Genomic DNA, 21,484 nt, shown 5'->3' with positions numbered 1-21,484 from the left:
CAAGCCACAGCAGAATTTCAGAGGCGTAAAGAGCAAATAATCACTCAGCAGCCGAAGGCCAGATGAAACAGGCATGTTTTGAGCCCTCTCTGAAAAGTCATGTGGGAGAGAGTTCCATAGTTCTGGCACCACTATAGAGAAGGCTTGCCCTTGAGTGGACACCCCTCTCAATCTTGAGCTACACACATGAGCTGCATACAGTCTCTCAGGTGGTCCTTTGGAAAGACAATGGCCTCGTCCTAGACACTAACATATGCACACAATCAAAGGTTTCAGTTCGTTCCTTGCTGAGCCTGATTTTTCTTCTCTGTCACCTGAAGAAAGGTTCAGAGGCAATACCTGAGCACTTTTGCTGTCAGTGTCAGAGTAGGAGAAGTCTGGGAGCCCCAGTCTTTGCATTGCCCCTGACCACATCCCTGATTGCAACACATTTGGCGTTCTCTGAATTCTAGTGTTAAAATTTTGATAATTTTGCAAGAGTCCGCTATAAACTTTGCTGATAAAATTTTGCAAGAGTCCATTATAAATTCCTGTTTGCAACAATGTTCTGAAGCGGAATCCCATGTAAATAGAGGTACACAGAACTGATTGCAAACGGAATCGGGCTGGATTTAAAGAATAATATGATGTACCGTATTTTTCGCTCCATAAGACGCACTTTTTCCGCCCCAAAAAGTGGGGGGAAAAGTGTGTGCGTCTTATGGAGCGAATACTGCAAAAAAAAAACAAAAAACCTCCGCCCTGGTCCTGGCCCCGCCCCCTGCCCGCTCACTCTGCTCTGCTCGGCTTCCCTGGGCAGTCAGAGGCTGAGCTGGTTGGGGGGCTCCTGCATTCCCTCAGCGCCCGCGTGGACTGTGGCAGCGCTGGAGGGAGCCCAAGCCTGTGTGTCTACTCAGAAGTAAGTCTCAGAGTCACTGGGGCTCACTTCCAGGAAAGCGTGGGTGGGGTGGCAGTCTCGCTGCCCAATCCTGTGCATGCCTACTCTGAAGTAAGTCCCATTAGAGTCAGGGGGGCTTACTCCCAGGAAAGCCTCTTCCCCCCCCCAAGCCTGGAGCATCACAGCCTCTCTTTCCCCCCACCCCAAGCCTGGAGCACCACATCCTCTCTCCCCCCAAACCTGGAGCATCACAGCCTCTCTCTCCCCCCCCAAAGCCTGGAGCATCACAGCCTCTCTCCCCCCCCAAGCCTGGAGCATCACAGCCTCTCTCTCCCCCCCCCCCAAAGCCTGGAGCACCACATCCTCTCTCCCCCCAAACCTGGAGCATCACAGCCTCTCTCTCCCCCCCCCAAAGCCTGGAGCATCACAGCCTCTCTCCCCCCCCCCAAGCCTGGAGCATCACAGCCTCTCTCTCTCTCCCCTCCAAGCCTGGAGCATCACAACTTCTCTGCAACACAAACACTTTCCCCCCTCTCTCACACACACAGGCTCCCCCCTTCTCTTACACTCACAGATGCTCTGCCGCCCCCCACACACTCACACAGCAGGGGAGGGGCGCTTTCACTCACCTCATCCAGCATCTGAATGTATGCCCCCCCCCCATCACAAAGAAAAAACTGTCTCCTTGGTCAGAATGCCAGTGTTTGCTTATTGCACAAGCCCCAGGTAAATCACCATAAATCCAGAGGTTTGTAGTGTCTTGAGAATTCAAGTTGTGGTTGGACTTTCCACTTGTTCATTTGTATTGGAATCACGGAAGAACTGGCGAGGAGGTAGATGTGGTGTCAGCAGTGGCCCCTTTAAGGGAAAGGCCTGGGCATCCAGCAGAGTGTGCTGCACAGCTGCAGCCACTGGAAGGCAATAGGGCCCTCAGGGATATAAGGAGTACCAGAGGCAGAAAGGGTTTGTGGGTTTTGAAGGAGTGCAGGTTGGAGGTAGGAGAGGAGACTGACTGGGTTTAGTGAATTTGGAATCTGACTGTGGATTGTGACTGGACTTGGATACCCTGATGGATTTGACTGACCTACCTGGAGCCTGACCTTGGACTGTAATTTGGCTTATTGGCTCTGATTTGGCAACTCTGATTGATGGGACTGATTTACTTGGCATCTGTGGACTGGAACTGGACTCACTTTTCCTTGCTGCACTGGTGAGTTGCACAAGGAAAACTAATCAGCCTTAAGCGGGCACGAGGCCCAGTGGATTGGAATTTGGCAGAACATCATTGTAGCAGAAAGATAATGTGATCCCCTATTTGTGTGCACCTGCTTTTGTGAGCTTCATAAATTCTGACTCTAGCGATGATGAGTTCTTGGGGTTTCCAGAAAACTAGAGTACTCAAACCTTTAAGTCTCTCCATTTGTTAATGACAGTGATAATGGTTCTTAATGCCACTGTTGACTGCTGTTCACTTTACATGGTTCAAATGTTATTATAGTTTATTAAATATTTTATTACACTATTTGGTTCAGAATATTTTTTTCCTGTTTTCCTCTTCTAAAAACTAGGTGCATTTTATGGTCAGGTGTGTCTTATGGAGCGAAAAATACGGTAATTCGTTTGTTCATTCCTGCACTTAAAAACACAAATAAAATTGTCTGCAAAAGACAGGCCTATTTGCAAGACGTAGGACTTTCGTATTGACTAACATGTGCTGTTTTTCTTTCTTTATAGATTGCTTTTGTTTTTAGGCAAAATCTGGGCATAGGTAACAGATTTGTAAATGCTTCAGAAACTTTAGAGTCCGCTTTCTGGAATTACTATAACATACCCAAAGATAAAATTAAAACCATCATCACATTTAGAATGGTTGCTGGCTATATTTCCAACCTTTTTAAGCTCAAGGCATAATGATAAGGCACTAAAATGGGTTCTGGCACACCACCACTCTTTAAATTGCATTAAATTATTACAATTAATCAGTACAATTAAATTAATTAATAATTTAATCTTAACAATTTAATCAAATAATTACGGAAAGTGTAAGAAAGTGTTAGCAAAAAGAGTTCAGGCTGAGCATATAAGAACATAAGAACAGCCCCACTGGATCAGGCCACAGGCCCATCTAGTGTCCATCAAAGCCCATCCTTTCCCCCCAGGCCAGGTGCCTGCCCTTCACAGAATCTCTGGAAGCTGCAAAGTCAGCTGGCACCCAACGTGACATTGGACCCTGGGCAGGCCCCAGAAGTTGCAGGATTTCTTGACAGTAATAGCAAATCTTGAAACAGCAGATCCCTCCAAGGACTACTCATCACTGAATATCAAACCAATAGCAGTGGAGGGGGAGGGACAGTTTGGGGTGGGGCCCTTGGAGTTGGGCAAAGGAACATAATATTCCAGCCGGGAAGGGAGCAGAGGGCTTTTTGGAGAACTTGCAGGCTCAGAGGCACCATGGAGGGGAACTTCACTGGGAAAGATGTTTACAGGCAGCATTTTGCTCCAAAAGATTACTTAAAAATGTACTATTCCTTTAGCTCTGGCAATCAGGAGGAGAGCAATGTTTTAAAGTTCAATCTGAAAAGTCTTCACAAGGCTTTTACTCTGGGTGAGTATCTCTGTTGTTGATTACTCTGTGTATTCCTGGACGAGAAAGAAGAAATTATGTACGCCTGCAAGGTGCTAGAATGGGAGCGCGTGGTTTTCCTTCCTCTCTGCAGTGATTCTTGTGGGAAGGGAGTTCAGAGAGCCCAACACAAGGGCAATTCTGAGCCTGATGCTTCCTCTCCTGCCCCCCCATCACTTTGGAATGGAACAGAGGGGGGAGTTTGGATTCAGACTTAAAGGGCACCCTATTCCAGAGGGTGCTCAGCCCCCCTCCTCTATTGAAGACACAATTGCCTTTAATAGATTGTACCTTTTGAGATTGCAGGTCTGTGCAGATTCATATGGTGCATCTCCACTTAAAAACACCCTGGAGCCAGTCAGCAAGGACACCAGTTTCTCCCTTATCTGTGAGTTCAGTGGTACTCAAACACTTCAGCACTGGCCGGGACCTTTTAAAATGACACGCTAACAAACCCACCCAGCTTTAGGAGACTTTAAAAAAGGATGATCTAGAGCAGTATTTCCCAGACTGTGGGTGAGGACCCATCAGTGGGTCATGAACTAATTTTTGATGGGTCAGGAAAAGTTTTTGAAACATTAAAAAAACACTTTGCAAGCAGTCTTGCCCAGTTTTTAGATAAAAAATTGTTAGTTGGAAAGCCAACCTGTGGGATGAGGTAATCTTCATATCTCCAAATTAAATGTCACATTTTTTTTAATTTTCTCTAGTAATGGACGTGCCGTAGATCAAGTGTAAACCCAGTTTCAACTTTTTGCCTGACCTGGAAGTCTCTAACTGCACATCTTGCTCTCTAGTTCAGCCTTCTGAGTATCCTGGAATGACTGCAAAGGTTTGGGGAAACAGTCCTTGAACTCAGTTTCTAGGGAAAATGTCTGTACACACATACTATATGTAAGGTCTCTAGCAGTCTCGGGAGCACAGGGCACCAATTAATTAATTTATTTTAGATCCCTTTATCTAGTGGGTCATGATAGATGGTTATTTTAAGAAGTGGGTCCCCGTGCTAAAAAGTTTGGGAAGCACTGATCTAGAAAGAAATACTTTATTTGCAAGTAATCTTTTATTTATTTATTGCAGAAGAGGGAAAAAACACCTTGATCCTTTTTCCATAGTGAGGCAGCTCCAATGACGCTCCAGTGAAGGCTTGAGGGGCTTAGGGCCCAATGCTAAGCAAACTCAGTGCCAGCACTGAACTCCAGCACTGGTGCTGGGTGTCGTAAACGTACTGTGAGGCAGGATTGCGGCACCCAGAGAGGAGGGGCCGCTATCTTGGCCAGCACTAGTCAGGGCTGAGCCTCACACCGCACGGAGGGCCGGCTGGCACTCCTGCAGCATTGACTGGAGGTGATTATTTTTGGGGTGGAAAAAGACGGGGAGTGGAAGGAACAGGAGGAGGAAGTACGGAGCAGGGGAAGGAACTCACCCAGAAGTGGGATGGAACCGGCAGAGCTCTGCTCCGCCATATCCGATGTGTTGGGCTGAAAAGCCTGACAGAGGCTCTCAAGTCTGCATTGGCAAATAGCCGGCCCAGACTAGAGAAGTTCCATTGTGGGGTCTAGGGCTTACCCCAGGGGAAGGGGATTTCCAATGGCCTTGGCAGAGCTGCTAGATGCAGTGGTAGCCATGCAGCAGGGACAGGACTGTGCAGTTAGTTCTCTGACCCAGCCTTCACCTGCCCCCACTACCTGTCATTGATGAACATGGGGAAAAACACACCCTGAAAAAGAATGCTCAGACTTTTATTTCCCTATATCAACGCAAACTTTCAAACTGCAGATAGCAGCTCTCTGATTTCTGAATAGCTTCAGGGCTTGAGGCAAGGAGTATCCTGACCTTTCCATCACACACATTTTCCTAGGAGGCTCTGTGGGACTCATGCATCCCAATCCACCAAGTGAGTACTGACTCACAGTTTGAGAAACACTATACTAGTTTACTATATGCAGTGGGTCCCCCCCCCCCATCCTGGGTAAGCAATCAACACTATGAGCATGGGTCTGGGGTCTAAATCAGTGCAGTCTCGGATTCTGTCACCTGTTTCATGTGTTGCTGGACTGCCTCTGCCATCTGAACAAAACTGGCAGATGAAATAAAGCAGTAGTTCCTGAAACCAAACTAAGGGCATTTTTATAAGCGATGCTGAGAGTCTGGAATGCACAATGTATCACTGGTTGTCCAAGAAATGTTGTCTTGATGTGAGATGCACCAGTGGGTTCTTGTGATACCTCCCAGATGGAATGAAAGGAGACACCCTGCTAGATATCGGAAGCGGCCCCACCATCTACCAGTTCCTCTCCGCCTGCGAATCCTTCCGAGAGATCATCGCCTCGGATTACACCGACCAGAACTGGGAGGAGATGGAGAGATGGCTGAAGAAGGATCCGGATGCTTTCGACTGGAGCCCGGTGGTGAAATACGTGTGTGAGCTGGAGGGGGACAGGTACAGAGGACAAACTGGTGGTTGGTTGTTTAATGCACCATTTCACTTTCGATCTCCTGCTGAGGAATGGTGTCACAAGGTGACTGCTAGTTGGCCACAAGTTGGCTTTCACAGAGCATTCGCGTAAGGAGACCCAAATGGTTCTTTGCAAACAGCCTCGCCTTGCACACGTGGCATGGCATTAATCATGACACAAGGAGCCCCCAGGAAAGAAAAGCAACAACCCCATGTGGGCAGCTCTGATGTAGCCTTTTATTTTCCTCAGGGAGAAATGGGAAGAAAAGGATGAGAAGGTCAGGAGAACCGTCCGTCAAGTGCTGAAATGTGATGTCACCCAAGCCAACCCCCTGGCTCCCCTCGTAGTGCCCCAGGTCTGCTGCGTGACTTCTCTCTATTGTCTGGAAGCAGCTTGCCAAGATCTGCCCACCTACCGCTCGGCCTTAAAGAACATCTACTCTCTCGTGAAGCCCGGGGGGCACCTCGTCTTGATGACGGCTCTCAAAAACAACTTCTGCATGGTCGGATATAAGAACAGCCCCACTGGATGAGGCCATAGGCCCATCTAGTCCAGCTTCCTGTATCTCTCAGCGGCCCACCAAATGCCCCAGGGAGCACACCAGATAACAAGAGACCTGCAAGGCCTCCTGGGAATTGTAGTTTAAGAACATAAGAACAGCCCCACTGGATCAGGCTATAGGCACATCTAGTCCAGCTTCCTGTATCTCACAGCGGCCCACCAAATGCCCCAGGGAGCACACCAGATAACAAGAGACCTGCAAGGCCTCCTGGGAATTGTAGTTAAGAACATAAGAACAGCCCCACTGGATCAGGCCATAGGCCCATCTAGTCCAGCTTCCTGTATCTCACAGCGGCCCACCAAATGCCCCAGGTAGCACACCAGACAACAAGAAGACCTGCAAGGCCTCCTGGGAATTGTAGTTTAAGAATATAAGAACAGCCCCACTGGATCAGGCCATAGGCCCATCTAGTCCAGCTTACTGTATCTCACAGCAGCCCACCAAATGCCCCAGGGAGCACACCAGATAACAAGAGACCTGCAAGGCCTCCTGGGAATTGTAGTTAAGAACATAAGAACAGCCCCACTGGATCAGGCCATAGGCCCATCTAGTCCAGCTTCCTGTATCTCACAGCGGCCCACCAAATGCCCCAGGGAGCACACCAGATAACAAGAGACCTGCAAGGCCTCCTGGGAATTGTAGTTAAGAACAGCCCCACTGGATCAGGCCATAGGCCCATCTAGTCCAGCTTCCTGTATCTCACAGCAGCCCACCAAATGCCCCAGGGAGCACACCAGACAACAAGAGACCTGCAAGGCCTCCTGGGAATTGTAGTTTAAGAACATAAGAACAGCCCCACTGGATCAGGCCATAGGCCCATCTAGTCCAGCTTCCTGTATCTCTCAGCGGCCCACCAAATGCCCCAGGGAGCACACCAGATAACAAGAGACCTGCAAGGCCTCCTGGGAATTGTAGTTTAAGAACATAAGAACAGCCCCACTGGATCAGGCCATAGGCACATCTAGTCCAGCTTCCTGTATCTCACAGTGGCCCACCAAATGCCCCAGGGAGCACACCAGACAACAAGAGACCTGCAAGGCCTCCTGGGAATTGTAGTTAAGAACATAAGAACAGCCCCACTGGATGAGGCCATAGGCCCATCTAGTCCAGCTTCCTGTATCTCACAGCGGCCCACCAAATGCCCCAGGGAGCACACCAGATAACAAGAGACCTGCAAGGCCTCCTGGGAATTGTAGTTAAGAACATAAGAACAGCCCCACTGGATCAGGCCATAGGCCCATCTAGTCCAGCTTCCTGTATCTCACAGCGGCCCACCAAATGCCCCAGGTAGCACACCAGACAACAAGAAGACCTGCAAGGCCTCCTGGGAATTGTAGTTTAAGAACATAAGAACAGCCCCACTGGATCAGGCCATAGGCCCATCTAGTCCAGCTTACTGTATCTCACAGCAGCCCACCAAATGCCCCAGGGAGCACACCAGATAACAAGAGACCTGCAAGGCCTCCTGGGAATTGTAGTTAAGAACATAAGAACAGCCCCACTGGATCAGGCCATAGGCCCATCTAGTCCAGCTTCCTGTATCTCACAGCAGCCCACCAAATGCCCCAGGGAGCACACCAGACAACAAGAGACCTGCAAGGCCTCCTGGGAATTGTAGTTTAAGAACATAAGAACAGCCCCACTGGATCAGGCCATAGGCCCATCTAGTCCAGCTTCCTGTATCTCACAGCGGCCCACCAAATGCCCCAGGGAGCACACCAGATAACAAGAGACCTGCATCCTGGTGCCCTCCCTTGCATCTGACATAGCCCATTTCTAAAATCAGGAGGTAGCACAGACACATCACGGCTTGTAACCTGTAATGGATTTTTCCTCCAGAAACCTGTCCAATCCCCTTTTAAAGGCGTCCAGGCCAGATGCCGTCACCACATCCTGTGGCAAGGAGTTCCACAGACCAACCACACACTGAGTAAAGAAATATTTTCTTTTGTCTGTCCTAACCCGCCCAACACTCAATTTTAGTGGATGTCCCCTGGTTCTGGTGTTATGTGAGAGTGTAAAGAGCATCTCTATCCACTTTATCCTTCCCGTGCATAATTTTGTATGTCTCAATCATGTCCCCCCTCAGGCGCCTCTTTTCTAGGCTGAAGAGGCCCAAACACCGTAGCCTTTCCTCATAGGGAAGGTGCCCCAGCCCAGTAATCATCCTAGTCACTCTCTTTTGCACCTTTTCCATTTCCACTATGTCCTTTTTGATATGTGGCAATCAGAACTGGACACAATACTCCAGGTGTGGCCTTACCATCGATTTGTACAACGGCATTATAATATTAGCCGTTTTGTTCTCAATACCTTTTCTAATGATCCCCAGCATAGAATTGGCCTTCTTCACTGCCGCCGCACATGGGATCGACACGTTTATCGACCTGTCCACCACCACCCCAAGATCTCTCTCCTGATCTGTCACAGACAGCTCAGAACCCATCAGCCTATATGTGAAGTTTTGATTTTTTGCCCCAATGTGCATGACTTTACACTTACTGACATTGAAGCGCATCTGCCATTTTGCTGCCCATTCTGCCAGTCTGGAGAGATCCTTCTGGAGCTCCTCAGAATCGCTTCTGGTCTTCACCACTCTGAAAAGTTTGGTGTCATCTGCAAACTTAGCCACCTCACTGCTCACATAAAAAGGACATAGTGGAAATGGAAAAGGTGCAAAAGAGAGCTAGTGGGGATGCAAGGCACTAAATTTTCCAGGGAGCCTCACCACAGCACACAAGTCATGATGGGTATGTGCAACTTTCCCATTTTAGAAAGTCTGCCTCTCCTGATTTTAGCAATGGTCTATATATCAGAATGCCAGATGCAAGGGAGGGCACCAGGATGAGGTCACTTGTAATCTGGTGTGCTCCCTGGGGCATTTGGTGGGCCGCTGTGAGATACAGGAAGCTGGACTAGATGGGCCTATGGCCTGATCCAGTGGGGCTGTTCTGATGTTCTTATAAGATGCTCCTCTAGTGCTGTGTTATCATTTCACACCCCAGTCATAGATGAATGAATCCTCTCCAGTTGCCCTGTTTGAAGGCCCTTCTTCACAAACCCTGAAGCAGCCAATGCAAATACGGAGATAATTCAGTGTTTGGTATGGCAATGTTCTGGAGAGCCTGGACTCACCAGGTGCTATGCAGAAAAGTAAAACTCAAGCAAATCGTGAGCAGAATGACAATCCAGACATGCAGAAAAGGGGGGGAGGTCACATGGCAGGGCCTTCTCGGTTGCAGCCCCAGGTTATGGAGTCCCCTCCCTCTTGCAGCTTGTTTAGCCCCACAGTGCCAGATGCCCTCCACGTGGTTGAAACCCTTCTGTCCAGGGATGAAGTTCAGTTGTGCTCCATGTCCAGTTTCATCACCTCCCCACCCACCCACTTCCACTACTCTGCAGGCAGCAGCGGCCACTCCAGATTCTTCTGCTGCTTGCAATGCCTCCGTGGCCTCCCCATTGATGAAGGCCTTATGCAAACCCTGCTTCTGGAACACCCCTTCTGGCAGTGTGGAGGGTGTCACAAACATCACCCTTGGGGTAGGGAAGGACCAGGGGAGATTCCCAAGTCAACCAGGATTTAACCCTCCTCCACCTACACCATCCTACACAAACCCCCAAGAGCAATGTTTTTTTATTTAGCTTACTCCAAGCCCCAGGTCCTATTAACATACAATTCCTTGGTCAATAATTGCACCCAATTTTTCATGTAAAAGATTTTTATTTTAAGGGAGTTTCCATTACTCCAAAAGACATATTTACATGCATTACAGTAGCTAAAAACCAGAAACTAAAAAGAGGCTAAAATTACCATCATGCAGGTCTCTCAGCATTTTCAGTATAAAAGATATTAACCCTCAGCTCCCTTCCTCCTGTGTGTGTATTTTCAGGCACCCACGCCCAGGTTTTATTCTCTAAATTACTGATGCACTACAACTGGGCAGCAAATACCCAACTTAATCCATCTTAAAGGGAAAGGCACTTGCCCCACCCTGTGACATGCCCCTCCCAAGTTGGAAGAGATTCCAACCAAAACCAGAAGTATTCCAACCAACGGAATGAGATCTACATTAAACTTAAACCCATAAAACATTTTGGTATCCTGTAAGACACAGTGCCCGCACTATGCCTATACTAGGACTGTCAAACAACATCTTGTGGACCCCATCTCCGTGACAATGAATCAGCCACAGAATTTAAAACTCCCTGAATATGGGAAATAGAAAATGAATAATCTTGTAAAATCTAAGACCACCTTAATCTGAAGAGGACTATGATCACTCTGGATCTGAAAATGGGTGCCTAAAAGAAAATGGTGTACTGTAGTTATTATTGATACAGATCTTACAGGTACCCCATAAAGGAACAAAAATCCCTCCACAACTTTTCCTTTACAAAAATATAACCAATATTTGGGGTTACAGAAAGCAGATTGTATAACACAAGTTTCTTCCTTCTTCAATATTCCACCATGAGCAAGGCTGTCAGTTCCAGACATCTTCCATTGAATCGAAATCACTGCAGCCAAAAAGCTTCTGCAAAACTCATAGTCCAACTGGAGCAAGAAAATCAACATACACACAGCTCCCATAGGGTGCACTTGCTGGAACCAAACCCAAAATGTACACAAATAGCTTTGTAGCTGTAAAGAAAGTTTGGGAACAGAAAAATTTCTGCCAGGTAAAAGATCTTTTAAAGACACTGCTTCACCCTTTATAATTTCATGATGGTACTTGCAATTTAACATCTGACACACACATCTCCCGATTACTGGGGAGAGCACAGGTATTTTTAAACATTCCAACACTGCTTTACACAGATGAACTACAGGGGTTAGAGACTGCTTTCCCATTTGCATTGAGAACTGTAGAGTCCCTAATTCTCCCTTATTTAGCCTGTTCAATGCTTTAGCTGGGAAAGCAATGTCCTGGACTTTATGGTCTTGAAAAACTTTACTCCCACTCTCTGGACATGAAGGTACACCCTCCCATCCTCCAACTGCCTCTTGGGCTAGTTCAGCAGATCTCAGTCCTTCTGGCAATAATACAGGTTCAGTCATTTCATAACTGTAAGGCAGGGGTGCTCAAACTTTCAACTTTAGGGATGCTGGACCTTTAACAAGTGTATAGAAGAGAGAATTTCAGCAGGTGCAGCTTGTCATCCCACAGATGACAAGCTGCACCTGCTGAAATTATCTCTCCTACATGATTTTAAAGGTCCAGGATCCCTAAAGTTGAAAGTTTGAGCACCCCTGCTGTAAGGGAACAGTTCTCTTGAAAAGGCTTTTACTTCAGTTTGCCACGAAACAGACTCCAATGGACCATCCACACCTGAAAACAATTCTTCTGAGGAGTCTTTTGCTTCAGATTGTGTTAAGGAAAGTTCAGACAAATCATCAGTGTCCTGGAATAGATCTTCCACAACTTGCTTTACAAGAGACAAACAAGCAGTTGGAATACACTTCTCTATCTCCTTTAACTCACTGAGCCCTTGAGAGGTGTCTTTGTGCGTAGCAGAATTAGAAGAGAATGCTAATGGCTCAACAACTGCAGTCACTTTCACAGACTCTTTCTCTCCTGCACCCAGCACAATCTGTTTAACTTCTTCTTTCCTGGAAGCCTCCTTCCCACTTTCACTTGTGTTTTCTTGGGCCACAACTTGGATCTTAGAAGCAACCATTCTGTTTTTGTAAAAGTTCTTATAGTCAAATTCCAGTTGCATCTCAGGCAGACTTGCCATCTTTTCTGTAAAAACTGCACTCGGTTGCCAACATTTGGTATAGTCTAATAGACTATAGACTATTCTCTCCTTTGCCAATTCCATGGCATGCAGCTTCTTCACTGGTTCTGATTCCCCCTGCTTCACTGGTTGGCTCATTTGCAGAATCAGACACATCCATTCCAGATGCCACTTTTGGTAACTCCAATATGTCATTAATTGGTTCCATCTCTCTTTCTTGCCATTGCAACTGTGGGAAAGTAGCTTTGGCAAATTTTCGCCACTGGACTAGCATTTGAATTTGATTTTTCAATATCTGCCTCAGAATTTGTACTCTGGCCTCTGACCCTCGCAAACTAGTAGTAGGCATCAAACTGTCCACGGCCGACATCATTACACCACCCTCTTGCTTCTGGGACAGACAAAACTCCAAGCACTCTGTTTTGGGTGTAGGAAAATTCCACAACAACTCCTGATCACTGACAGGAGGCTACACCGCTTCTGGAACTACTTCAGCAGCTCCCTTATCTGTCTTAATCTCTTGTTGCATTCCTCACTACACAAAACAAAAAATAGCTACTGCAAATGCATGTTAACCAGTGCAAATTGACCAAGGACCATGTATCATTGGTTAGCACCACCCAGTTCTATTTCAGGTGACCAACATCTCTATTCCTTCTGTTAAGTATAAGTGTGCATCACCAAACACCAGTGACTCACCACACCCACCTAACAATTCACCACTGGAGGTACCCACCACTACATAATTACCATACCAGACACTTAACAGAATCCACCACTATTCACCATGTCAGGCACTTAAGAACCCTGGCTGCCACCATGTCACAAACATCATCCTTGGGGTAGGGAAGGACCAGGGGAGATTCCCAAGTCAACCAGGATTTAACCCTCCTCCACCTACACCATCCTCCACCAACCCCCAAGGGCAATGTTTTCTATTTGCTTACTTCAAGCACCAGGTCCTATTAACATACATGTCCTTGGTTAATTATTGCACTCAATTTTCATGCAACAGATTTTTATTGTAACTTTAAGGGAGCTTCAGATTGCTCCAAAAAAGCTGTAAACCCCCAGCTCCCTTCCTCCTGCTGTGTGTTTTTTCAGGCACCCACGCCCAGGTTTTATTCTGTCAATTACTAATACACTACACCTGGGCAGCAAACACCCAACTTAATCCATCTTAAGGGGAAAGGCACTTGCCCCACCCCGTGACAGAGGGTGCCACGGGTTTGGGCCTTTAGAAGCACAGCGATCTGCTGCAAGACAGTTTCTGTTTCTTTGGAAGTGTCAAAGAGTTCAATAAGGGAACCACACGAGGGAGGAGCATAATCAAGACAGGTGGTTTCGTGTTTTTAATTCATGCCTAACTCCAGTGTTTGTGTTTCCTCAGCACCCCCAGGAGTCACTCCCAATAGTCTGTGTGGTCCAGGTCTGGCACTTTCGTTCTCATGGCATGCATGCTGTTGCGCTCCAACAATGCAGTAAATACAGCACTGAGCATAAAAAGGCAAAGTGATTCAAAGCTCATTCTCCCCCCCCCCCCTTGCACTCCACAGAATTTTTGGAAGCTGTAAAGTCAGCTGGCACTCAATGGGAAATTGGATCCTGGGCAGCTCCCAGAAGTTGCAGGATGTCTTAACAGTAGTGAGTAGCAAATCCCTCCAGTGACTCCCGGTAGTTTAGTGTCAAACCGTAAGCAGTGAAAGGGGAGGGACTGCTTGGGGAGGGCCTTTGGAGTGCAAAAGAGTGGGCAAAGGAACATTCCAGCCTGAAAGGGAGCAGAGGGGTTTTTGGAAACGCTCTCAGGCTCAGAGGCACCATGGAGGGGAGCTTTACTGGGAAAGAGGTTTACAACCAGTTGTTTGTTCCAAAAGATTACTTAAAAATGTACTTCTCCTTTAGCTCTGGCAACCAGGAGGAGTGCAACATTCTAAAGTTCGCTCTGAAAAATCTTCACAAGGCTTTTACTTTGGGTGAGTATCTCTGTTGTGGATTGATTTGTGACTGGATGAGAGAGAAGGAATTTCCAAAGAAGAAAAGAAGGACGTTACGTAAGCAAGCATAGCCTGCTAGGTTTGCAGGAGAAATCTGTTTCCTCTCCTGGTCCCCGAATGGAGAGCTCAGCTTTCTGAAGGGAAGGGAGTTCAGAGAGAGCCCACCAGGGGGTCAGTTCGGAGCCCAATGCTGCCCCATCAACTGGGATGTAATAGAGCAGCCATTTTCAGCCACTGTGCCATGGCACACTGGTGTGCTGTGAATGGTCTGCAGGTGTGCCGCGAGAGTTTTGGGGGAGGGTCATTTGGTAATAGGGCCAATGGGGATGTGAGCTCCCCACCAACAGCACGGTGTGCCTTGTCAATTTTCCAGCAACTGATGGTGTGCCTTGACCATTTTAGCACCTTGTCAGTGTGCCTTGAGACGAAAAAGGTTGAAAATCACTGTAATAGAGGAAGGGGTTTGAATTCTGAATTAAAGGACGCCCTAATCTAGAGGAGTGCTTATCCAATTCCATGAGCTCCCATCACATTTTCCATGTCAAATTTGAGTTATCGGCGAGGAGTATCAAAGTATTATTAAAGGAGCATCAAGGACTGTCCAATGAGATGTGCCTCTTTTGTAACTGGGTGGCAGAGGGAGGGTGACAGCAGCTCCAGCTTTTCTCATGCAAACATAATAAATTGTACTGTACCTACTGAAGCCCCTCCTCCATTAAAGACAGGCTGTTGTCCTTTGCTTCTCATCACCCTCCGTAGTGCTGTTCCCTGGGGGGAAAAAAAGAAAAGTCCTAGAATCTGTTTAATACATGATGCTAAATGTATGGGTGTGGGGAGGGATAAAATTTTGGATTCTACCATTTGTGATTGCAGGTATGAGCAGACTTATATTTTGGAACCATCATTCTCACCTAAAAACACCCTGCAAGGAGTCAGCAAGCACTCCGAGGAGTGTTTCTCCCTGCTCTGCTAGTTTACGATGTGCAGAGAGCCAAGGGTTTTGTTTGTTTTCCTTTACTAAACATGGAGGAGCTTACAACACTATGAGTCTGTGCTGGAAGAAGTAGAGCAGCAGTTCTGGAAATTCAGGGAAGGGCAAGTGGTTGTCCAAGAAATGTCACCTTATGTGCTATGCACTGGTGTGTTCTCGTGATACCTCCTAGACGGAATCAAAGGAGACACCCTCTTAGATATCGGAAGTGGCCCCACCATCCATCAGTTCCTCTCCTCCTGCGAATCCTTCTGTGAAATCATCGCCTCGGATTACACTGACCAGAACCGGGAGGAGATGCAGAGATGGCTGAAGAAGGAGCCGGGCGCTTTTGACTGGAGCCCGGTGGTGAAATACGTGTGTGAGCTGGAGGGGGACAGGTACAGAGGACAAACTGGTGGTTGGTTGTTTAATGCACCATTTCACTTTCGATCTCCTGCTGAGGAATGGTGTCACAAGGTGACTGCTGGTTGGCCACAAGTTGGCTTTCACAGAGCATTCGCGTAAGGAGACCCAAATGGTTCTTTGCAAACAGCCTCGCCTTGCACACGTGGCATGGCATTAATCATGACACAAGGAGCCCCCAGGGAAGAAAAGCAACAACCCCATGTGGGCAGCTCTGATGTAGCCTCTTATTTTCTCAGGGAGAAATGGGAAGAAAAGGAGGAGAAGGTCAGGAGAACCGTCCGTCAAGTGCTGAAATGTGACGTCACCCAGGCCAACCCCCTGGCTCCTCTCGTGATGCCCCAGGTCTGCTGCATGACTTCTCTCTATTGTCTGGAAGCAGCTTGCCAAGACCTGCCCACCTACCGCTCGGCCTTAAAGAACATCTGCTCTCTCGTGAAGCCCGGGGGGCACCTCGTCTTGATGACGGCTCTCAAAGACAACTTCTACATGGTTGGGCAGCATCGATTCTTCAGCCTCCACCTGGACCAGGAGACGGTCAACAGTGCAGTGAGGGAGGCAGGCTTTGATATCACCTGGTCTGACTTGACCGCAACACAATTTACGCAGACTTTTGCTGATAGTAGTGGAATGTATGCACTGGTTGCCCAGAAGCGCAGTGCTGTGTAGGTGTGAGTACAGCATGCAAGGAAATCTGCAAGGCAAAGGGGGGGGGGAGGTATTTCCTGCAGTATATTTAGTGACATATAGACCAGGCCTATAAAAACAGGGCGCGTGGACCACTGTGCATTTGATTATGTCTGTGAACTGCCTTGGGAATTTGCTTCGGCATGGGAAAGGCAGGAATATCAGTTCCTTCAATAAAAATAGATAAATAGTGCCACCCTCTTGCTTTTTCCCACTCCAGTGGGAATTCTAATCCTTTGAAAACCATTTCCTCCTCTTTGCTGGAGCAACTGTGACCCTGCAGGAGCCAAAGGAGAGCAGATACACCAAAATGTTATTTTGTGGTGCCAACACATTTTGAGATAACACTCTGTGGAGCACTGTGTACTGCAGGCCAGTAGTTCTCACCCTTTTTAGCCCAGGACCCACTTCTGAGAATGACAATCTGTCTGGGGCCCACCAGCAGTGATGTTAGCAACGTGGAAGTGATGTCATTGCCAGAAATGACGGCATCAAACAGGAAGTGACATCACTGTGGTGTCAGAGCTGGAAGTGATGTCATCAAGCAGGAAGTTCTTGCCTAGAAACTCAAACTGTAAATGGCAAGAGACAGTATTCCAGCTCAGAAGCTTCTTCCAGTTCTCCCTGCCCTCACTACCATTGCTATCAAGCAAAAAATAAAACTACATCTGGAACTAAATATTTGTGTATTTATTTGCGACTGTTTTGATTTCTGTCTTTATTTATAAAATTATTAATTAATTTTTATTAATGGTATTTATATACCGCTTTTCAACTAAAAGTTCACAAAGCGGTTTACAGAGAAAAATCAAATAACTAAATGGCTCCCTGTCCTAAAAGGGCTCACAGTCTAAAAAGATGCAGATGCCTCTTACCCAATTAGCAAGGGTTAAATCTCAAAACCTCAAGCTACTTCTTGTATTGCGCTTGAAACTAACAAACCTTGATGTGGCTGTTGATGCTGTGCTCAGCACCAGCCAGAAACAAGTGGCCCCTCCTCATGCACCTCAATGCAAAAAGTAGTTGGAGCTTTTGCAAATAAAGGAAACAAAAACAGTCGTCTCCCCCTCAGAAGGAAGATAAGCAGGACGCTTCCCCTCATCTCCCTCAAGCCTAAGCACGTCTACTCAGAATTGACTCCCATTATTGGCAATGGGGCTTACTCCCAGGTAAGAGTAGGCAGAATTGCAGCCTAAGAGAGAAGTAAGAAGAGGGGAAGGGTGCACATCTGAGAAGCAGCTGGGGGAGCAGCACTCTCCCTGTGTGCTTCCCCCCCACATTCCAGGCTTTCCCTCCCTCTCCCCCCCCCACTCCTGGCTGCTCTCTTGGCAGCCAAGCAACCAGGGATCCCCCCTCACCCCAGTAAAGATAGAAAGAGAGGATGTGCTAGCCAGGGCAGGAAAGGATCGTGGCTTCCAGGTGATTTCAGAGAGGGAGAGAGGTTGTGATGCAGAGGACAAGATCGGTGGTGGGGTGGTGGCGGCAGCGATGCTGCTTTCAAGGCAGGCTCACAAGAGGGGAGATCGCGGGGGTCTGCCTCTCTCACCCAAGCCCTGTGTTCAGGTCTCCGCCTACACTCTCCAGCCCAGTCCAGCTGTGGGGGGGGGGCTGCTCTGTCTTGCAACCCCGAGGCAGCCCATCCCGTCAAGGCAGCCAAGCTGACAAAGGTTGGTGGGGAGAAGCCTGGCTGGCTCGTCCACGTCTCTCCCGGTCCTTCTTTGCCTGCAATCCAAGCCTGCACTCCGCAGTTGGCCCCCCTGAGGGAAGCCTGCAAGTGCAGAGGGAGGTCCAGCTGGAAGGCAGCAGCACGCTTTCTGGGGAAAAGCGGCATGCTGCTTTCTTTGCACATGTGCGAGCCGCTCTTACGTCTCAATGCCGGGAAGCGTAAAATGGCAATGCCCAGGCTTTGCCCACTTCCAAAATGGTGCCGCCTAGGTCTTTTGCAATCTTCCAAGCTTCTCGCGACCCACCAGAAATCGGATCGCGACCCACCAAGTGGGTCCCGACCCACGGTTTGAGAACCACTGCTGTAAGCAATGAAGTGGCAAAATGATATTTTAGTAAAATATAAATTTTGTCACATAGAACACCCCAGAAGTGGAGTCTTTTCTTGGCACATGTTGGGACCCGTAAATAGCATATTTCTGGCGGAACTCAGAGCTTTCCGCTGTTACGGCTCCTGCACTCAAGGGGTGTCATTCTCTACTTCTGTCCCCATCCCTCTGGGGAAGTCACAAGTGGGAAAGGAAACTGTGTTCTACCATTGCTTCCCTGCATCTGGGATTCAGAGGCAGATGTAGAACCTGGAGGTCGCCCAGGGCCATGATGGCCACTGGCCATTGACAGACCTGTCTGTGAATGTGTCCGGCCTCCTTTCGAAGTCACCCCACTTCATGGCCATCACCCCATCTTTCATGTGGCAATGAATCACACAAACGAACAAGGTTCTATGTGCAGAAGTGCTTCCTCTTGTTCATCCTCAATCTCCCACCAATCTGTCTCACTAGATAACCCCTGATTCTAGTGTTGTGAGAGGGCGAGCAAGCTGACTGGCCTATAATTTCCTGCAAACCCCCCCCCCCCGGTCTTCCAATCACTTACTCCTTTTAATGCCAGTGGTCCATTGACTACCTTCTGAAAAATGATTGTTTACATTAGATCTCCAGCGTTCAATCACCACTAGATTGCACAAAATAGTTGCTTGTGTATATAAATTAGATTAGATTAAAACACACTAATAGTGCACTAAATGCTCTTTTTGAGAAATGACAAAACTCAGTATCAAATCTCCCAAGAGCAGGGCTGGGGAGTGCAGTCAGTCCCTCTGAGAAGGAGAAGCTGCATAAAGTTGGCCTTGTTTGTGAAATGTGCTGTGCCTCCCCCTTCAAGGTTCTGGATTGCACAACAAACATGCCAGGGCTATTTGAAAACATGATTTGATATCAGCAGGAAGGGTTGATTTAAAAATAAACTCCCTCTCCGCTTATGCAGTCCAAAAGAGTGGGGCCAGGAAAAGCAGCAAGCCACTAAAGGTCCGTTCAGCTAAGGACAGCAGAGTATGATCCCCTTTCTTCAAGGATCATGGAGGCAATTTTCCCATTATTGAGGGGGAGGGGTCAGATTTTTTTTTTAATTTCTATAATATGTACAACAAATTTAAAACAAAAATCTAAAAATTAGAAGAAAAAATACAAAACAATCATCTTCCTAGATTATATCAGATGTTGGTTGACTCATGTTCTACTTTGAAATGGCGGTGACCACAAAAGTAACAGATAACCCAAGATAAGAAAAGTAAACATCAAACTCTACCAAGCTGGGCGGGGGTGGGGGGTGGCTGAGTGCTGGCATTGGGCCCACGGCAAGATGCCTGATTGGTCCTCCCCCCCCCCTCCTAAATTTTCCCACTAACCAAATGTTACTACATTTTTAAAACACGTTTTTAATTGTCAGTTCTAACTTAGCATGAGCAAGATTGAAGCTAAATGAAAACACTGATCAGAATGGGATCATTTCCTTACTTAGAGTAGTGCTGCTGCATTTCTTTTCTTCTACCTCCTCCTCTGCTTTTTCTTCTTCTAATGCATCAGTACCCAAGGACTGGCTTTCGTTATCTTCCATCATTACTTTGTGATGATTTTGAAACAAAGCCTAAGTGAAATAAATGTGCTTTTATTTTCCATTTTTCTTCTCTTTTTTTTCTTTTCTCTCCTGTGCTCCAGACTTATATTTGTACTCCATGCCAGTGGCGTACCTGGGGGGAGTTCACGGGTACATGTGCTCCCGGGGGGCAACGGGGGGTGGCCGGCAGACCTCTCCCAGTGCTGATCTTCGGCATTGTTTCTGCCACAGCTTGCTGACAGCTCCATTCCACTTCTCACCTCTACTGCCTTGCAAATCCCTGCAGCTCAGTGACCTGCAATTTGCTGTCCCCGTCCTTCCCAGTGCCTCGCAGTGTCTCCTGAGTGACCTGCTGCTCTGTCTGTACTGTTTCAACCTGCTACAGCTTCTGCTGATTCCTAGCACTTGTGCTGTTTGCAACCTGCCCAACAGTCTTTCCGAGACTTCCCAAGATCCACCGATGCCGTCTCCCAAGAAAGAAATGGAAGCTCTCAGGGGGTCATAAAAAGTTGAGCTTCTTCAGCCTTAAAGGCATCAGCGGCTGCCAACACAGCAGAAGTCATTCAAGCATCTTGCAAGTGCCTTCTTGTAGCTGCATAACAGCCTCATGCTGTCGGGGGTGGGAGTTGGATGATCTTGATGTTTGCCCTCCTGCACATTAATGTTTGATTGTTACTAACATAATTTTGAAGAGCTGCATTTCAGAGATTTAACAATTAATTATTTAAATTGAATTGGTGATTATTTCATGTAATTTATGATGTTTTGGGGGGAAGGGGGAGTAGAGGAACTGTAGCTGTCAGGAGTCAGTAATCATCTCGTAAGTGATTTATGCTTTCCTGTGGGAGGAGGGGTTAAACTTAAGAGAGAATGTAATTGGTATGTTGTCCTATGCATAATCATCATCATCATCATCATCATCATCATCTTCTTCTTCTTCTATTCCTTTAGCTGGCATTTGGGACAACAGGTCACCTTCTGAGCCAATACACCGCTGTAGGTGCTTCAGATTTCAATGTATTAATCACAACATGCTTCCATTCATTGCAATCCATGACAATGATTCTAGCTGTGTCAATGGGCAGTTGCTGGTTCTTCAGATCTTCTTCTATATGTTTTAGCCATGTTTTCTTTGGCATCTTTTGCTCCATTCTCAAGCTGTCTGGTCACTGTCGCCAAAGAAGTTTGTTGGGAATCTGGATAGAATCCATTTTGCAAACACAGCCAAACCCACGGAGCCTGGGCTTTTGAATCTGTTCCATGATCGTTGGTTGATGGTCGCACCACATCCGAATGGTTTCATTTCAATGGCAATCATGGCGGAAGATCCCATGCATCTTCCTCAAGCAACACATTTGCAATGCATCTAATTTGTTGATGTCTGGTTTAAGTATAGTCCATGTTTCTGACCCATAAAGGAGAATGTCCAGAATAGGCACATTTTAGTTTTAATGGTGATGTTGATCTTTCTCCAAAGACACTATTTCAGTGATACAAAAGCTGTGGTGGCTTGATCAAATCTACTG

General features: G+C 47.3%; 3 protein-coding genes across 3 annotated transcripts in view; 2 read left to right on the top strand and 1 right to left on the bottom strand.

Annotated features, from left to right (window-relative positions):
- The window catches only part of LOC136662198 (indolethylamine N-methyltransferase-like), a 28,339-nt gene extending 7,856 nt beyond the window's left edge, over positions 1-20,483 (bottom strand). Inside the window, exon 1 of the mRNA XM_066639315.1 lies at positions 19,859-20,483. Coding sequence (XP_066495412.1) covers positions 19,859-19,878 — 20 coding nt within the window. The 5' untranslated portion in view covers positions 19,879-20,483. The remainder of the gene's footprint in view (positions 1-19,858) is intronic.
- Positions 3,323-6,491, top strand: LOC136662186 (nicotinamide N-methyltransferase-like). Its single transcript, XM_066639292.1, has 3 exons — positions 3,323-3,482; positions 5,736-5,943; positions 6,209-6,491. Exons 1-3 carry the CDS (start codon positions 3,329-3,331, stop codon positions 6,489-6,491), a joined length of 645 nt encoding a protein of 214 aa, XP_066495389.1. The 5' UTR covers positions 3,323-3,328.
- On the top strand, positions 14,036-16,356 carry LOC136662195 (nicotinamide N-methyltransferase-like). Its single transcript, XM_066639313.1, has 3 exons — positions 14,036-14,233; positions 15,418-15,625; positions 15,890-16,356. The coding sequence occupies exons 1-3, from the start codon at positions 14,080-14,082 to the stop codon at positions 16,317-16,319; spliced, it is 792 nt and encodes a 263-aa protein (XP_066495410.1). The 5' UTR covers positions 14,036-14,079; the 3' UTR covers positions 16,320-16,356.
- Positions 20,484-21,484: the final 1,001 nt, after the last annotated feature.

The sequence above is a fragment of the Tiliqua scincoides genome, chromosome 11, assembly GCF_035046505.1.
Source record: "Tiliqua scincoides isolate rTilSci1 chromosome 11, rTilSci1.hap2, whole genome shotgun sequence".
NCBI lineage: Eukaryota > Metazoa > Chordata > Lepidosauria > Squamata > Scincidae > Tiliqua > Tiliqua scincoides.
This window is presented reverse-complemented; position numbering and strand designations above follow the sequence as displayed.

Coding starts and splice junctions, on each gene's coding strand:
- LOC136662186 (XM_066639292.1), top strand. CDS start 3,329: ATGGAGGGGAACTTCACTGGGAAAGATGTTTACAGGCAGCATTTTGCT. Junction 3,483..5,735: donor TCACAAGGCTTTTACTCTGG/GTGAGTATCTCT, acceptor GATACCTCCCAG/ATGGAATGAAAGGAGACACC. Junction 5,944..6,208: donor TGTGAGCTGGAGGGGGACAG/GTACAGAGGACA, acceptor TATTTTCCTCAG/GGAGAAATGGGAAGAAAAGG.
- LOC136662195 (XM_066639313.1), top strand. CDS start 14,080: ATGGAGGGGAGCTTTACTGGGAAAGAGGTTTACAACCAGTTGTTTGTT. Junction 14,234..15,417: donor TCACAAGGCTTTTACTTTGG/GTGAGTATCTCT, acceptor GATACCTCCTAG/ACGGAATCAAAGGAGACACC. Junction 15,626..15,889: donor TGTGAGCTGGAGGGGGACAG/GTACAGAGGACA, acceptor TTATTTTCTCAG/GGAGAAATGGGAAGAAAAGG.